General features: G+C 34.1%; 1 protein-coding gene across 1 annotated transcript in view; it reads left to right on the forward strand.

The window, feature by feature from the left end:
* The first annotated feature begins 1358 nt into the window (after positions 1-1358).
* Positions 1359-18736, forward strand: part of LOC113116900 (gamma-2-syntrophin-like) — a 68088-nt gene continuing 50710 nt past the window's right edge. Inside the window, exon 1 of the mRNA XM_026285200.1 lies at positions 1359-1793. Coding sequence (XP_026140985.1) covers positions 1725-1793 — 69 coding nt within the window. The 5' untranslated portion in view covers positions 1359-1724. The remainder of the gene's footprint in view (positions 1794-18736) is intronic.

The following is an 18736-nucleotide window of genomic DNA, read 5'->3' on the forward strand; positions in this document are numbered from 1 at the left end:
TGAGTCAGTTGGGGAGTTCGGAGCGGGATCGCGAATCATTTGAGTCAGTTTGGGGATCGCAAATCATTTGAATCAATTCGAGAGTTCGGAGTGGGATCGCGAATCATTTGAGTCAGTTTGGGGATCGCAAATCATTTGAATCAATTCGAGAGTTCGGTGTGGGTTCGCGAATCATTTGAGTCAGTTTGGGAGTTCGGAGCGGGATCGCGAATAATTTGAGTCAGTTCGGGAATTCGGAGTGGGTTCGCGAATCATTTGAGTCAGTTTGGGGATCGCAAATCATTTGAATCAAGTCGACGTTCGGAGCGGGATCGCGAATCATTTGAGTCAGTTCGGGAGTTCGGAGCGGGATCGTGAATCATTTGAGTCAGTTCGGGAGTTCGGAGCGGGATCGTGAATCATTTGAGTCAGTAGCTCTTTCTAACGGTCTTTTTTCAAAATCCTTTTGCACATTTTATTTATGTTCAGTAGTTCTTTCTAGCTCAAGCAAATCCACAAACTAATAAAAGGATTTATTATTAAGTTTGCCTGTTGACTGCTGTAAATAAAAGCCCTTCAATATAGTTGTTGTTACCTGGGGATGAGGGGAATCATCGAAAAAACAAAACAGAAAATAAATATTTTTTTTTTTTCAAAATCAATTTTCAATAATATGTATATATTAAAGATGCTGCCCTTGCAGTTAGCTTCATGCAAGCCCAGTTTTGTTGTTCATGTACAATAGCCAAAATTAATGTATTGATATTAGGTTATTTAAGTAAAACTTATAATGTTGGTGTGGTTGTTTTATTGCCATTAACATATTATTACTATTTTTTTAAACATTTTTATATTTTCTGTTTTCAATTTTAGTTAACTTTTTAGTAATTTTATGTGTTTTTGTCATTTAAAAAAAGGAGTTACCTTGACATCTAGCTGAAATAAAATAAAATATTTAATTTCAGGTGACATAATTGTTTTATTATTCTTGTTTTAGTTAATAACCCTGCTCTAAACTAGTGTCTAATGACATTAAATAAACAATTATATATTTGAATCACTAAAATGCTGAAAACTTGTTGGTATTTCCTCCATATTTCAACCAAAAGCCAATGCACAAAATTAAATAATATGTGCAACGAAGATATTTTTACACGGAAGTCGGAAGTCGTTGAAATGAATCAAAGTTACAACTAAAACGCTTTTGCTATTCAAATCAAGTTTAAACCAGAGATGCTGATACAACTCCATGAAAGGGAAGAGTTGCTTGGAAGATGTCGCAGTGTTTTGGAAACTTGACCAAATAAAAATAGCAATGCATCTGTATGTTGCTTTACGCATCGTAGATATGCAGTGAATATTTCGACATATCGCCCAGCCCTTGTTGAGTGTGTAGAGTTCAGTCAGTGATGGGTTAAATAAGCGCGAGCTGAAGGGCTCATCATATCTGAGGAAGCAGGAGGAAACGCGCGCGCTCAACATTTGCGCTCCGGTCCTCCAGCACGCGCAGGAACCCGCGCATCACTCTGATCGCTTCAGCTCTGTGTGGATGTGTCTGTAACACCGACAGCCTCAGATTCAGATTCGCAGAGAGCTGCTGGTCTCTGACGGGTCCATTTGGATGCTGGACCCCGGAGCCACGTCCTTCCCAACAGGCTGAGCACGAAGCCCGGCCATCACTGGATATAAATGACAGATCCAAGAGTGTGTGACTTCAGTGCACCGAACCAGAGGCTGCATGGGAGATGAACGCAGCCGCCAAACATCAGCCTGATCTGCTAGAGAGACCCGCCAGCCTCCTGGTGCCAACATGGGTAAGACCAGCACATCCAGCTCAACTTCACGCGCTGACCACAACAGTCTGGTTTAGTGTATATGCATGAGAAATATCATATAAATGGCTTGTCATAGATGGGTTTAGATTGCTAGAGTAACTTGCTTAACTAACTTCGGGATCACCGAGGTGCTGTGAAATACACGTTCGGTATGAATTATATAGATAAGATTATACTAATATCAGTGCTGTTTTATTATCTTTGAGTGCACTTTTTGTCATATGCATTGCATTGCACATAAGATGTGATTCATTATTGACATGAATTAAAGGATAACTAGCTTCTTGCAGCTTTTAATGATTTATTTGAGCTTATTTTTAGGCAGATAAGTGTTTTTTCTTTTCTTTTTCTTTTGAGTTCAACTGTGTGCATTTTAAAAAGGCGCTTTGCAGATATGAAGTCAGCCAACTATTTTATATCTGGATGATACGGTCAACATTTCTGAGCACATTATAGTTATGTAATATATTGACATTTTTGCACTTAAAATAAGGTGCAAAGTCAGTCCATTTCAGAGTATGATGATAAGGTTTTTAATGGAAATTAGGGTTTGTTGGTGTAAGAGGGACAGATAATGAGGTTTTAATGTAAAATAAATGGGAAATAGTGCAAAAAAGGTATTTATTTATTTTGCAACAGCATTGGTGATTAAAAACAACAACAATAAAACCATGCACGAAATGTTGCATAATACAAATCCTAGTAGATTTGAGGTGACAGTGTAATCTCAATGCAAAATGAGTTTTTTGTGCTATTGTTCTCATTTGCTGTATTCCTCTTTGTGGAGATAATGATGTGTGACAGCGTGGAGTTGCTTCATTCGCACTATTCTTGAGGTGTTCGGAGATGTCCTCTCAAAGGATTTCTCGCCGAACGCACTGAAGCTGATTGCCGCTTGCCTGCTTTATTTGTTTTAACACGTTCTGTCCTATATTTCTGGTGCCCGTTTGTGGCTTTTCTTAATTGGGAATTGGAGTCTTGCCAGATGCACTGCGTTACGCCTTTATCAGATTGGAGGGGTTTGAAGGGTTTCCTGAGGTATCGATAAATGCTGGCTCACTGATTTTGGATTTGAGAGGAACTTGCAGTTTTTGCCCAAAAACAACCTCTGGGAAACCTTCAAGAGACTGGATGTCTGTAAGAACAGAAATCAATACAAATTGTATTTTTTCCCCATGAATTGGTTCCTGAGCTGCCTCCAGTTACTGAAATCGTGCAATTTATTCCTACTCAGACAACACTTTTATTAAGAGATCAGTGTATTGTCGTTTCATTGAGAAACGCAGCGTACAGCAGTTATTCTCGTTTTGGTTTTGTATCCCAGAAGAGTACAGATGGGATTTGTAGGCTTCGCCTTTGATCTGATTCTGATCTTTCAGGTGAACTGTGGACGTGTGATCGTCATGAATGCAGTTGAGTGAAAGATGAGGGTTGCCAGGTCTGCATGACTCAAACTATACCACTTATTATGTCCGTATTATGCATTTCAGCTTTCTTTGTTCTGCAGAGCTAGATAGCAATATTAAACATGCAAAAACGCTCAAGTTCATTGTGAGAAAACAACACCCAACAGCATAATCATTGCTAGATGTCTTGTGATATTTAACGTGCTTTAGAGGATTGCTTGGATGATTTAAATACTTACAGTACAGTGCTGCTATTTCCATTTTCCTACACATTCATGTGTGTAATTATTTCACTTTCTTTTTTTTTTTACTGAAAACTGAAAAATACTCATATAGGCCTATGCATATTTTCACCTGTAATTTGTGGATTAAGTACTAGAATGCTTTTTCCAACAACCAAACTTTGAAAAACATATGCATTTTTTTGTTTATATTTACTTATATAATATACAATATAATGTAAAACCTATGCATATTTTAATTTATTTATATAATGTGGTACAAGTGATAGCATGCCAAGCCATTAAACCTTGCAAAACGTATGCATATTAGGCTAATACAACATGCATACTTAATCTTTGCTTAATTTATTTGTTAATTGTCAAAATTGTTTGTCAGTGCATGAAAACTTGCAATTTGTAAGCATATCTTTACTTATAAAACATGCAATATAATGTCAAACTATCAAACCTTGCAAAATGCATGTATATTTTTACTTATATTATGTGTAGCATAATTAGTATGCATTGTCAAACCATCAAACTTTACAAAATGTACACATATTTTTACCTTTATTACATAATATATAATAAACTTTAAGTAAAAGCATGCTTTGTCAAACCTTAACATGCATGCAGAATATATAGACATTTTTAATTGTATTCACTTACATAATATGCAATATAAATAATAGTATTGTTTGTCAAAGAATAATTATGTATGCATATTTTTTAAGGTTGTATATGTATATAACATGCAAATTTAGTCATGGTATGCTTTTTAAAAATCATCAAATTGTGCTTTAAAACAGTTTAAAAGTACAAATCCATGGATTAGTTGCAGACTTGGCAACTCTGCAAGAAATGTTTTTGTTGAAACCGTGTATTGATTAATCTATTTCATCTCTGTCAGAATGAATGAAGATCATTTACATTGTTATTAGTCTTGCAGCAGATGTACATTTCAGATTAACTTGCATAACCGCCACCAGAACAAATGATGTGTCTTACATGTGTACTTTTGCAGATTGGCTTTGTAAATCTGCCATGGAATCTAACCAGCACCTATTTATATTTATACGATTTGATTCAGATCCAGCTCCAGCTCACACGCGTGTGTCTCTGGAAATACTGCTGGAAAGTTCTTGTGTGCTTGTCTTTGGGATTTGGAGGCTCTTCTAAATGCGCCCTACGGAGACTGTGATTGGCACATGGATGTTATAACCTTAAAAGTCACGAATCTTTTATTCATGTGCTGCAGGACAGGACTCAAGGTTTTTAGCTGCTAGCTGGAGCTGTATTTCTAACATTTTTAGTTTTGGGAAAGCAACGGTTTACAGACTTTTTAAAGAAAATAAGAGCAATGTTTGTCTGTGCAAAACTTGTTGCTGTGCACAGATGTGTTGTTGGAGCATTGCAACAGATTCTTCTAGTTTTCAGATGTGATTTGGGAGAAAATGGTACAACTGACCACTTAGTAAAGCAACAACACATGAATTAGGCATGCAAGTTTAACCCTATAAAGTCTACTGTGTCATATATCATATGCAAAGCCTCTAAATGATCAGGATGATGCTAAAAAAACAATTGCATGCAAGTCTGTCAACGAGGCGAGAAAAAAAACTGAATTCAAATGCAACCTCAACACTTTCATGTTTTAAGCAGAATACTGTCATAAAGATCTCATTGATTTACAATACAAGCATTAGAATTTAATCACTTTTTGTTCACATAAATATCAGCATCTGCACCAAATTGCATTTTTTTTGTGCTTGGTTTGAGTCTATGAATATAACAGCTGTTTTTCATCCATATTTGCATTATATGAGCAATAATAAGCTATGCAAACGTCTAAATAGTTCAATAGAAAAATACATTTCTGACCATTGTTTCACATGTTTTGCAGGGTTAGACGTGCATCTTCACAAGCACCACTAATAATTGCATTATGAACATAATGAATCTGATGCACAGCGTTTGGCCATTTTCAGCTCCGCTGCAACACAAATCTATTGCGATTCGTCCCCGGGGCCGCGGTGATTTACTTCCAGCGTGACGTGACAGATTGTAATGGAGTCACAGTCGGGCAATTAGTCAACCTTAATAAAAAACCGCATGTGAGCTGTTGGGTGTCGTCTTTATCAGTGAATCGCCACTGCAGCGTTTAATATCCCTCTCTCTCGTCATAATACACGCTCAGCTCTTAAACCACCGTCTATTATTCTCCAAACACTCTATTAATACTGTCCCGATATGTTTACTCAGCCTGTAAAGAGACAGCCGCGTCTTTGTCACCGAGCCCAGCCTTGCCTTTCTCATTTCCATTTTGATTCACGACAGGTATGAATTTTAATGAGCTCCATTTCGCATTTTGGAAACTTACCTCGCCTAAATGTTACTTCCTAACGCCGGGTTTGATGATTGCAATGTTTTCAGAGAAAATGAGGGTGCCTGGAGCACTGAGTGTGAGTTAATCAAGGATGCGTGTTTTATTAATAGGGTTTCATTAGTTGGTTATTGATGCAGAATTGGTCAAATGAAATATTGTAATGTAATATTGAGTTTGCATGCTGGAAGCGGCTTTGACCTTTATTGAGAAGACTTGGCATGCTGAAGCATTGCTTTTTCCTCACTGTGTGGGCAGCGGGGATTTCCATACCAACACAAAGGGTTTGAGGTCAAAGACAAAGCCTTTATTCCCAGGGGTGGAACAAGTACTGAGATTTTACACTTGAGTTGTAGTGGATGCTGTTGATTTTGCTTTATTAAAAGTCAAACAGAATACTTGATTTCAAAAGTTTGGGTCTCCTGTTTCACTTCTTTATTTGTTAAATCAATTTGTGATATTCAGCAAGGAGGCATTAAAGACATTTACATTGTTCCAAAAAAAAAAAAAAAAAAAAAAAAAAAGGATCTCAGGTAAATGCTGTTCTTTAATGAACAATATTATGAAATATGAAAAATAAAAATTAACTTTCAACACTGAAAATACTAAGATATGCAAGAAATCATGTTAGAATGATGTGGTTTGGTTTAGTTATATATTACATTTTTTTAATGGTTTTACATCACTTCTGAAATAAAATAAACATTAACACAAAAATAAAATAAAATGTAATGTACTAACACTTTAAACAAACTTTATTTGAGATAGTTTAAGTAAGCTTTTAAAATTTTCACATTAAAATAACTAAAAATAAATAAATTAGTAACAAAAAATAACCTAAATAATAACAAAAAACTAAAACTATATAATATATATATATATATATATATTTATATATATATATATATATATATATATATATATATATATATATATATATATATAAAATAATATGTATAAATATATAAAACAAATTATATAGGTAAATATACAATTATTTTTAAATACAATTATTTATATCATTCTATAAAATTATATAATTTTATTTAATATTGAAATTCTGTAATTCCATTTAATTTAAAAATAAAACTATAGACAAATAATAAATAAATACAATAACACAACAAAACATGCGTAAACCTGATTAATAAATTAATAAATACATATTGTCTATAGTTAAAAACTATAATCTAAAATATATAGCACATTGTATATCAATGAAACTAAAATAAAAAAAATTCTACATCGATAATAAGAAAAATCTGAATATCATGTGACCCTGAAGACTGGAGGAATGATGCTGAAAATACAGTTTCACTTTACAATTTATTCACATAGAACACACTGCTACTTTAAATGGTGATTGAAATTCATACCAAATTCGGTATTTTTAATTCAATAAAAACCGCCTTGGTGAGTAAAATCCAAGCATATTTAAAAGTAAACTTTTTGCATTTTTTGAAATGCATTTACTAGACTTCATTAAACTCAAACATGTTACTGGAAATTGTTATACTTGAGATTGACTCTCAGTTAATTTTATAGCTGTTGCACTCGAGTCCATCGTCATCTGCGTCTTTTAATTAAAGCTCTTTGCGTTAGGTCAGTGACTGATGAGACGTCTCTTCACAAGGACGAGTGACCATAGTTGTGTCTAAATGCGCTGAAATAGATGTCATTGGCTGTGTGAGTTCAGCCGGGAGTGTAATTTGATGGGATTGTAAGATCAGTTTAATGGACAAAAAGATGAAAGGAATCATGATGACCTGCAAAAACTGTGCTTTGTACTGTGGAGGCCTAAATGGAAGGAGTAGGGAATAAATAGCATACTTTTTGACTTAGAAATGTAGCTGTGTAGAAGGACAGGGATTCAGTTTCAATAATACTTGAGGAATACCCTGTGAATAATTTACATAGTCGACAGATGATTTTATATAAAGTGACTTTTTACACACATGCATGTGTTTCCTGAGATTTAAGCTACGATGGCTGCCACTATACATGTAAAAAAGTCAAGAATAAATGAGTCTGTCCAAACTTTCGACTAGTAAAGCATGCATGATTTTGGTTGCCTTTAGTTTAGTGATCATTATGCAAGAGCTAACCTCCTAAAGTCTGTCATATGTCATATGTAACCTTTCAATTGACATTTACTTTTAACTCTTTCCCTGCCAGCATTTTTGAAAAAAGTTCCCAGCCACCACCAGCGATTTTGATGTAAAATTTTATGGCCTAAAGTATATTTTGCTGCATGAATATTTGAATATGCAACACATCAAAATAAAGATCAAAGCCTCTACTTTTAAACAGAAAATCTGTTTAATTGTATCTTAAAGCATTCTTTTTTTTTCAACACTTGAATATAGGTTTTTCGAATATAGGTTGAGCAAAAGGGTGAGAAAATCACATTTATATCAAAAGCTACATCTGGATAATATTCAGTACGATTATCAAAGCATAAATGTAGTAAATCGCTTCCATCAATACCTTCAAAGCTTGCAAAGAAATATACCACTTCCTGGATCCTGGATGATCGCATTATTTAACATTTGCATATGTTTACATAAGAGATCGGGCATTTGTCCGTCCTGTTCACGTGTTTTTTGTTCGGTAGGTTTTGTACTCGTTCAGATGTGTAATAGCGCCCCCAAGTGTATAACAGTGAAACCACGGAAAGCTGTAAAAACTCATGTTTGGTGGGGAAGCGTTGTCTTCTAAATGACGAGATAACTACTGTATTTTTCGGACTATAAGTCGCAACTGAGTATAAATCGCATCAGTCCAAAAATACATCATGATGAGGGAAAAAATATATATAAGTCGCACTGGACTATAAGTTGCATTTATTTACAACCAGTGTTGGGAACGTTACTTTAAAAAAGTAATTAGTTATAGTTACTCACTACTTGTTCCAAAAAGTAACTGAGTTAGTAACTGAATTACTCTATAATAAAAGTAACTCGTTACCAGGGAAAGTAACTATTTGCGTTACTGTAAAAAAAAAAAAAAGTTGCTACACGTCAGAGAATTTGTACTTTTTTTTTTTTTTGCAGTTTTCACAAGTCAATTGAAATGAGTAGAACAGACAGGTACATAACTTTCAATATTTATTGCACGTCAAAAGACAGCAAGAGTTTTATCCTGCACTTCAAGTATCTTTGTATGAAAAGTGTTTTTGGCCACTAGCTTTGTAGATGCGTGTCACACATTACATGTACACATTACATGCAAGTTCTTGCCTTTGACCACAATGAATTTGAAGTAGTGCTTATATCTCCACCTTCTCTCTGTGTAGCTGTTGCGTGTGTGTGTGTGTGTGTGTTTGGCGCCACTGGCGCAGCCGCGTGTGCCGGCATGTGTGTTAAAACATGGCTCTGATTGGCTACCATGAAACACATGACTCTGCCTTAGCCAATCACAACCGCTTATCTCGTCATTAACCCACCTGCTCACTCGCTGTGTGAGCCAGGGGTGCGTTCGGATTGCATAGTTTATTAAATCAATGCATAGTAATGCACCGCATTTAACGTTTAGTAACGTTAACGGCGTTGTAACGACGGGAAAAGTAATTAGTTAGATTACCACGTTACTGAAAAAATAACGTCGTTACCTAACGCCGTTCTTTTAAACGCCGTTATTCCAAACATTGTTTACAACCAAGAATCAAGAGTTCACATTACCGTCTACAGCCGCCAGAGGGCGCTCTATGTCTTCAGTGTAGACTACAGGAGAACTGAGCAGCATTGAGCGCCCTCTGGCGGCTGGAGACGGTAATGTTTTCTATTGGTTCATTTCTCTTGGTTCATGTCAAATAAATTTTGATAAATAAGTCGCACCTGACTATTAGACGCAGGACCAGCCAAACTATGAAAAAAGTTTGACTTATAGTCCGGAAAATACAGTAGTCAATGGAAAGAGTTAAACATAAAAAAAATAAATAAAAAAAACGGAATGTTTTGAACAATCAGAAACATTCAGAAATAACGTTCTCATAACGTTAGCAGAACATATTTATAAGTGAATGTGTTTCAGATGCTGCATCGCCCCGCTGCTCTGCTGTAGTTCATGTTTCGAAGAGTAAATAATGATTATGGATCACTCGGCTTTACTCTTCTGCTCCGATTCCTCTTGCTTGAACGATTTCTGGCTGGGATGCTGTAACTACTGTCTACAGCGATGTGTGTGAGCTTCCCTGCCGAGTGAGAATGCATTGAATTTATTACAGCCCGGGGCTTCTCAGTGGCCATCAGGGTAATTTGATTGATCCGTGCGTCGTCCTCTCTGCCACTTTCCACGCTGATTATCAGAATGGCTGCACACTTGAACTCTGTGATTGGCACGTCTTTGATATCTGAGCACTCAGGACACACACGGCATGTTCAGTTGTTCTGAGGTTTTCCCTTTTATATGCATTCACGATTGCATGAGGTACACACTTGAAACCCTCATGCAGAAGCATCTTTATTGACTATTACTGCTGTCTTCAAGGAGAAAGACTATCCGTGGCGTTCCAGGCCTGCAGCGGTGCCACATTATCGGCTGTGATCTGATCTCCAGACAGCAGTTGACCTTCATTCTTCTTCTAATTACTATCTTGATTGAAGCCGTCCAGTGGCGCTCTCTCGCCTGCCTTTGTAGTGAATTCAAATTACAGCCAATATTTCACAATTACAATGGCAAACACTTAAAAGAAATCATCGTTTGAAGCTGATAATTGACCTTAAAGGCGTTTAAAATTACAGATCTAACAAATCTAAGTTTTTGTGGCTTGATAAGGTCATTTTCAGACAGCAGTAGATGGGGTGGGCGGCGTGACTAAAGCCTTATATCATTCTGTGAGTAATTCTGGATCGAATTGACAGTGTGCATAACAACATAAGACTTATTTTTGCTTGAAGTACTTTGAAAAGTGATTTATATAAAGTAGATGTGTGGAAATTGATTGTTTTTTCTCTTGCAAAAACCAAAGAAAGTTTATTTTATTATTATTATAATTTTTTTTTTTTTTTTAAGTTTGTTCGCCCAGCCTGCATTTATTTAAACAAAAAGTAAAATATTATTTAAATTTAAAATAACTTTTTTTTTGTGAATATATTTTAAAATGTAATTTATTGCTGTGATCAAAGCTGAATTTTAAGCATCATTGCTGAGCGCTGTAAAGTCTACTGTATCATATTTAATGCACAAGGCCTCTAAATGATCAACATGATGAAAACTTTATTGTGTTTCCCGTTGCACACCTGCTCTTCTGTGTCTGATTGATAGATTAGAGTTTTTTTTTTTATCCAGTAAAAGCTCTTTTAGTCTAATTGCACAAACATCTGCCTTCAGCTCAAGTTTTCTGCTCTCAAATCTTTCCTGATTGTGATCAAGTAAAGGTCAGAGTAAGGTCAGTAATATCTCCAGATGAACTCTTACTGGACTGAAGCAGCTCATCTTTACCTGATTCTCCTTCAATCATGTTTTAGAGTCTCAAACCTGATCCTCAGGATCTTTTGAGGAGCTTTACTTTCACTGTTCCTCAGCGGAGGAATGATCTTCACAAGCCTCCAGAACATCTCACATCTTCTGAAGAGCCTTCATTTCTTCAGCTCTCAATCACTGAGTTATTATATGTGTGGATCATTTAAATCTCACCCTACTAATATAATTGGAGATATAGAGTGACGACTCATTTATGTAATTTTATTGTTATAATGAGCTCACTGATATGTTTGATTCATGTTTTTTTCCATATAAATATCAGCATCTGCATCTAGTTGCATAATTCTGCTCAGTTTGGGTCTATGAATAAAGCTGAGCTGTTTTTCCTCCATATTCTCACTATATCCGACTATATGAGCCATAAAAGCCGGATGTATCAAATATGATACTCAACAAAACAAACAAAAAAAAACATGCAAACTTTCAAATGGTACAGTAAACTTCCATTTAAAATAATGTTTTTTTTTGTTTTATATTTTTTCACGTGTCAGGCTTTACCAGGTTAAGGAAGAATATCCAACTGTAACACAAGGCACCTTTTTCATGCTTTCTTCTTAAATGCTCCACTGGATGTGCAGAACATCTTCAGATGTCTGGATGCACTTTGTGGAGTTTTTTACTATTGAGTTGTTTCTTCTAAAAATCTGACAGAATCTGCACCGCTTTAAGGTTCCTCCTCGTCTTGTTCTGGATGCATCCCACTCAGTTTTTTCTTCTTCTCACATTCCACACATGCCACTTGAATATAGATCCAGTATAATTTACCACAGTGTCTCATTTCTACGGTTGCATGCTACATACTCAGTCCAAAGAGTAGCTTTCTATGGGATTTATTCCAGAATGCACAAAAGCATGATTTGAGACTGTGATGTATTTCTCCCGGGTTATTCCTGATTCCAGTAGAAGAGATGAAAACCAGTGTGGACAAAAGCAATGTACGCCACGCGTCCGTTTCCCCAGTGGATCTGCTCTCTGTGATCAAACGCAGGCAAGATATTCAGATGCATCTTCAGTATAGACATCTTGTGGATGTCACATTTATTAATATGTCATGCACAGGGTATTTTGGGAGTTATTCATTGTCATAGTCCACACAGACTAGACACTGTTTCTGGAAACAAAATGCATTGTGAAAAGTATTATATGAAGCTGGTCTGCAGTTGCTGGAGGAAATGTGATGTTGATACTGTTGGAGAGTTCATGAGATCTCACCTGTAGTTTTTCATAGTTGTATTTATATCTTATATTATTTATTTAGCATATGCATGTATTATGTTAAAATGAGTGTTACTATAGTAATATCAGTGTTATTTTTAGTATTGTTGTTACTTTATGTAAGTTTAGTACTATAAAACACACACACACACACGATATACTGTGTGTTTTTATAAATATATATATATATATATATATATATATATATATATATATATATATATATATATATATATATATATATATATATATATATATATATATATATATATGTATATTTAATATCAGTTTTCTTTTAGTATCATTGTTATACTATTTTGAGTTTTATGATTTTGTAAAAAAAAATTAACACAATATTTTTTTATATAATATTATACAGTATAATACATTTTATAAGTAATGTTTTTATGGTTTTATATAATAATAATAATAATAATAATAATAATAATAATAATATTCATATATGGGATATTTTTTCACTGTAATAGTCTTCTTCTCTAGTAACTATTCTTAACAAAATGCATGGTGAAGAGTACTATAGAAGCTAGCTGTCTGCATTTGCTGAAGTAAATGTGAAACTGCGTTCCTGTCTGAGGTGATACTCTTGGACATTTCACGAGGTCTGGCTGTAGAAGCTGTATTTTTTTATTGTATATTTTTTTCAGTTTTTGCTCAGAGTTGGCGCCCGAGAACCGTCATGCAGAGGTGACCCTTAGCCAGATCCTTCGGCCAAATCTGGATTTCAGTCCCAACCAAACCATCAGGCCGTGACAGCCCCAGTTGTGGCCTTGAGCGAAGCATCTAAGCCCAGATTTCTCCAGAGACTCTGCCGCAGAATGAAGGCTTTCCCGGCTATCTGTGCAAACGCTGTATAAATATAGCGAGAGCTCACCTTTCCTGCATGTTGAGCATGTGTGCGCTCTCTAACTCCAAACTTTGATTAATTATATTCTCCCTAACGGGAGACTCACTTGACCTACATCCCGGTGTCTCCGGGGAGAAAGGGTTTAGGTGCCAGAGAGAGAACTAGGCCACAACAGAGAGACTGTGGGTCTGTCAGAACCAGACTCATCATCATCATCATCATCATCATCATCAGCAGCAGATGCAGCACTGCATGGACTAACACATGCACTGCACAAAATAGTTTTTGTGCAGTCATAATCATAATTTATTCATATATAATAAGCTTTCTGAGATTTGTGGAAAAAAATTATATATATATATATATATATATATATATATATATATATATATATATATATATATATATATATATATATATATATACATTACGTTTACATTTATTCACTTTGCAGACACTTTTATCCAAAGCGACTTACAGATGAAGACAGTGGAAGCAATCAAAAACAACAAAAATGCAATGATATATAAGTGCCATAACAAGTCTCAGTTAGCTTAACATAGTACACGTAGCATGGACTTTTAAATAATATAATATAATAAATAAAAAGAAAATGGATAAAATAGAAAAAGAATAGAGCAAGCTAATGTTAGAGGTCATACACACACACACACAAAATTGCATAATAAATGAAAAAATAGAATATAAAAAGATTAGAGAGGTAGTTAGATTATTTTTTTTTAAGAATAGAATTAGAATAGTGAGTGTTAAAGTTAGAGGGTCAAATAAAGATGGAAGAGATGTGTTTTAAGCCGATTCTTGAAGATGGCTAAGGACTCAGTTGCTCGGATTGAGTTGATTGAACATTTAATTTAAAAATCCGTAAAAGTGACTTTGTGCTTCTTTGAGATGGCACAATCAAGCGACATTCACTTGTGGACATTACATTTAGGTAAATGGGTGCAGAGCCAGTGATGGTTTTAAAGGCAAACATCAATGCCTTGAATTTTATGCGAGCAGCTATTGGAAGCCAGTGAAAATTGATAAACAGAGGTGGGACTTGTATTATTTTCGGCTGATTAAAAATTAATCTTGCTGCCGCGTTCTGGATTAATTGTAAAGGTTTGATAGAATTGGCTGGAAGACCTGCAGAGAGAGCATTGCAATAGTCCAGCCTGGACAGAACAAGAGCTTGAACAAGGAGTTGTGCAGCATGTTCCCAAAGAAAGGGCTTGATCTGCTTGATGTTGAATAAAGCAAATCTGCAGGACCGGACAGTTTTATCAATGTGGACTGAGAAACTCAGCTGATCATCAATCATAACTCCAAGGCTTCTAGCTGTTTTTGAAGGAGTTATGGTTGATGTGCCTAACTTGATGGTGAAATTGTGATGAAACGATGGGTTTGCTGGAACCACAAGCAGTTCTGTCTTGGCAAGGTTGAGTTGAAGGTGATGGTCCATCATCCAGGAAAAAATGTCTGTTAGACAAGCTGAGATGCGAATAGGTACCGTCGGATCATCAGGAAGGAATCAGAGGTAGAGTTGAGTGTCATCAGCATAGCAGTGGTATGAAAAGCCATGTTTCTGAATGACAGAACCTAATGATGCCATGTAGACAGAGAAGAAAAGTGGTCCAAGAACTGAGCCCTGAGGCACCCCACTAGTTAGATGTCATATACATATATAATTATATAATATATTAAATAAGAAGAATATATACAAGTTCTGGTAATATCAGTATTATTTTGGAGTCACTGTTATAGTTTTTGTTCACAATTATTATTAATTTATTTTACATTGTCCTATTTTCATGTTTTCTGCTTGCATCTAAATTTTTTATGTTTAATTTCATTAACAGTTTTAGTAATACTTTTGTGTTCTTTTGAAATTTCAGTTATGACTATATGCAGTAGTTTCAGTAATTTTCATACTATTTCAACTGTTTTAATTATTATTTAAGTAAGTTTTGTTTCAGGCAATGAAAATGTTTAAATGTTTAGCTAACAATATTAACTCTGGATAACATAAGTTTAATTGCACTTCACTATTTGATTTTAATTCAACAATATATCTAGAAAGTATGATTTATATTTCTTTTTTTTTTTTTGCATTACAATTTTGCATAATTCAGTGTAAAATAAATAGAAATAACGATTCTTTCTACAAAAAATTTAAGAAAATCTTTAAATATATCAGTATTTCTTTAGATTTGCGCACCATTGCACTGAAGGCGCTAATGGACGTTCTTCATTGGATCGTTGTGAACAATAATAAACCACAGCAGATGGGACTGAATGCTTGTTATCCTATTGAGAATATCAAAAATTACTGATTGACTTTATATGTTGATTTTGCACTCCAAATATCGAAAGTGAAATCTGTGGTGTTTTAGCAGGCAGTGAATGTTGAACAACAGCATGTAAAATATCATAATTTCTCTCTTCTTGCAGTATCATCCAGTCATTTCATCAGCTTCATCTGCTGTATTTCTATGATAACTTGACTTCCAGTCAATTAGTCTGAATCAATTTTGCTGTTCATCTGTGCATGACCAAACATCACGCTGTGTGTTATTGTCTTTAGAGATTCCTGTCAGTGATCTTCAGCTGTTCTGAATGACACAGAAGCTGCGGTTTGATGTTTTCAGGGATGTTTGCACAGATAAACGCTGCTAGAGTGATGTTTCCTTATGAGAGTGTGTTGATTTAGCTGAAACATGTCCTGCGAAGTTTATGAAGTTGCACTGAAATATGAGAGTCAGTGCCTCAAAATGAATATTTCTGTGTGTGTCACTCATGAACCTGTGATTGTTCACATTACTAATGCTTTAAACGTGTCTGTGTCCTATGTCTGTCAAATTCCTGTCATATGCACATAAACTGACAGTCACTTCTTATAAGCTACTACTAAATATTGTAGAAACTTAATTTTCTGTAAAGTTGCTTTGTAATGATTTATATCATAAAAAGTGATATACAAATAAACTTGAATTAAAGCTTAAAGTCTTACTTTAATATAGTTGAGATATTGTTATAGTTTTATTAATATTTTGAATTATTTTGGTACATTTTGTTTTATTTTAGTATAATTGAAATGCTATTGGGTTTTTATTAATGTTTAAATTAGTTTTTCATTTTTTATATAAAAAAATATTATAATTTAAAATTTCAGTTAAAGTTTTAGTAATTTTTTTTTTAGGTTACGTTTTATAGTACATCAAGTTAAACTAAATGAAAATTAGAAATAGGCTTATTTTATATTTTCCATCAGTGTTATTTTCGTATCATTGAAATGGATTTATGTTTTTTATTAATATTTTTAATTAGCTTTAATTAGCTGTTATGTAGATTTGTAGAAAAAAAAAAGTTTTAAAAAACTATTAATCAGTTAAACTTTGGATTGCAAAAATGATTCACTGTGAAGCGCTACAAATGGATCACATTTCCATTTGAATCATTTCATTTAGATCGTGAATCATTATAGATATCATGAATCATTTGATTCAAATCAGAACATCGGAGGTGGTTTGCGAATCATTTCACGAATTTAATGAGCATGATTCAAGCTTCCAAGTCACAATATCAAGTGATTGTTTGCGAATCATTATACAGATCAAGACTATAGAGAGCGGATCATGAATCTTTTTGTGCAGGTTCGCGAATCATTTGATTCAGATCAGGTTTTCAGAGCGTGTGTCCCAACTCATTTAATTCAAATCTTTTTTCAGATTTTTTTATTAAACAGTACAAAACATCAAACTGTTAAGGCAGTACAGTTATAAAAACAAAGAAATAAAGCATGCATGAATACAGATGCCTTAAGAAAATGAACCATTATTTATTGATTTATTATAGTTAAAGTGTAATAGCCATTGTTATTATTATTATTTATTTATTTGTATAACCACAGTTTTACTTTTAATAGCATGGTTAAGCTATGGTAAATATGGAGACCGAGACGGCAGAAAGCACACCCTGTTTGTTTTCTTTATTTTACAAAAGCCCAAAAGTAATGAAGTCGAAGCTCTTTCTGCTGTTTTCAGGATCGTTATCGAATGCAGTAGCCCACTTGTTGCACTCTCTACAAGTTGTACAGCTTCAATTGTTTGTAAAAGCAAAATAAATCATACCTGTGGGGTTTTTCTTAAATATATTTTAAGTAGGTTTTTTAATCCTGTTGATAGAAGCATTGTGTGTTTTTATTTCATGATGCTGCTGTTCTCTCTGCTCTGTAATGGATGTGTTAGTGTTGTGTAGTTAAGGGAGGAAAGCATGATAAGAAGAGACAGACTGCTGTCAGAATGACTGAATCGTTGTTCCTCCATCGCTGGGATTTGTTGAGCTCCTCGGTTCAGTTCTGCGAATGTTGCAGGTTTGAAAGCATCAGGAGCCCTTCAGGAAGAAAGCGATCCTCAGAACAGATGTGAAGCCACAGAGAGTCTGATAAATAAAGATTGTAATTGATTTCACTGCGAGCCACTGGAAGCTCCTCCGGGACACTTTTGTGGGTTAACTGAATTAACACTGCTCTCTCGACTCGGGGAAAACCTGAAAGTAATTGAAAGATCCACAGGCAACTTTTCTTCCAGAGGGGAAAAACTTCACAAATACTGGAAGAATAAGGAAAAACCTGTTGTTTTACATGAATCTGAAAAGAGAAAGGTTTTTCTGTGAGTTTTCTGAACAAAGCTCTCGTATGACTTACATGGCTGCATTGTAGCAGATGCTTTTATCCAAAGCACCTTACACGCGAGGAACAAAGAAATTCAAGAGCCAACAATATTTATATCTTGCAAATCTATACTTTTATCATATTTTTTATTTATGTTTTGTCCCAGTCTTATTCTTTTATTCCCAGTCTTTTTTGTCACCTGAACCTCTTTGAGATAAAATATTTACTTGAAGTCCCTTTGAGATTTTAAGATAGTATTTCAATAATTTAACAACATCCTCACAAATCAAATATTTTGTGTATTATAGTGTATTATTTTTACTTGTTCATATTTTTTTATTATTTATTAAAAATGTAAATTTCTTATATATATATATATATATATATATATATATATATATATAATATATATATATATATATATATATATATATATATATATATATATATATATATATATATATATATATATATATATATATATATATATATATATATATATATATATTTAAATAAAATCAAATAAATGGAAATAATTAATAATAAACTATTTATTTATTTATTGAAATGCAGAAATCTGACCCCATTCATATATATTGGGTCAGATTTCTGCATTTCAATAAATAAATAGTTTATTATTAATTATTTGCATCTATTTGATTTTATTTAAATAATC

The sequence above is a fragment of the Carassius auratus genome, chromosome 17, assembly GCF_003368295.1.
Source record: "Carassius auratus strain Wakin chromosome 17, ASM336829v1, whole genome shotgun sequence".
Taxonomy (NCBI): Eukaryota; Metazoa; Chordata; class Actinopteri; order Cypriniformes; family Cyprinidae; genus Carassius; species Carassius auratus.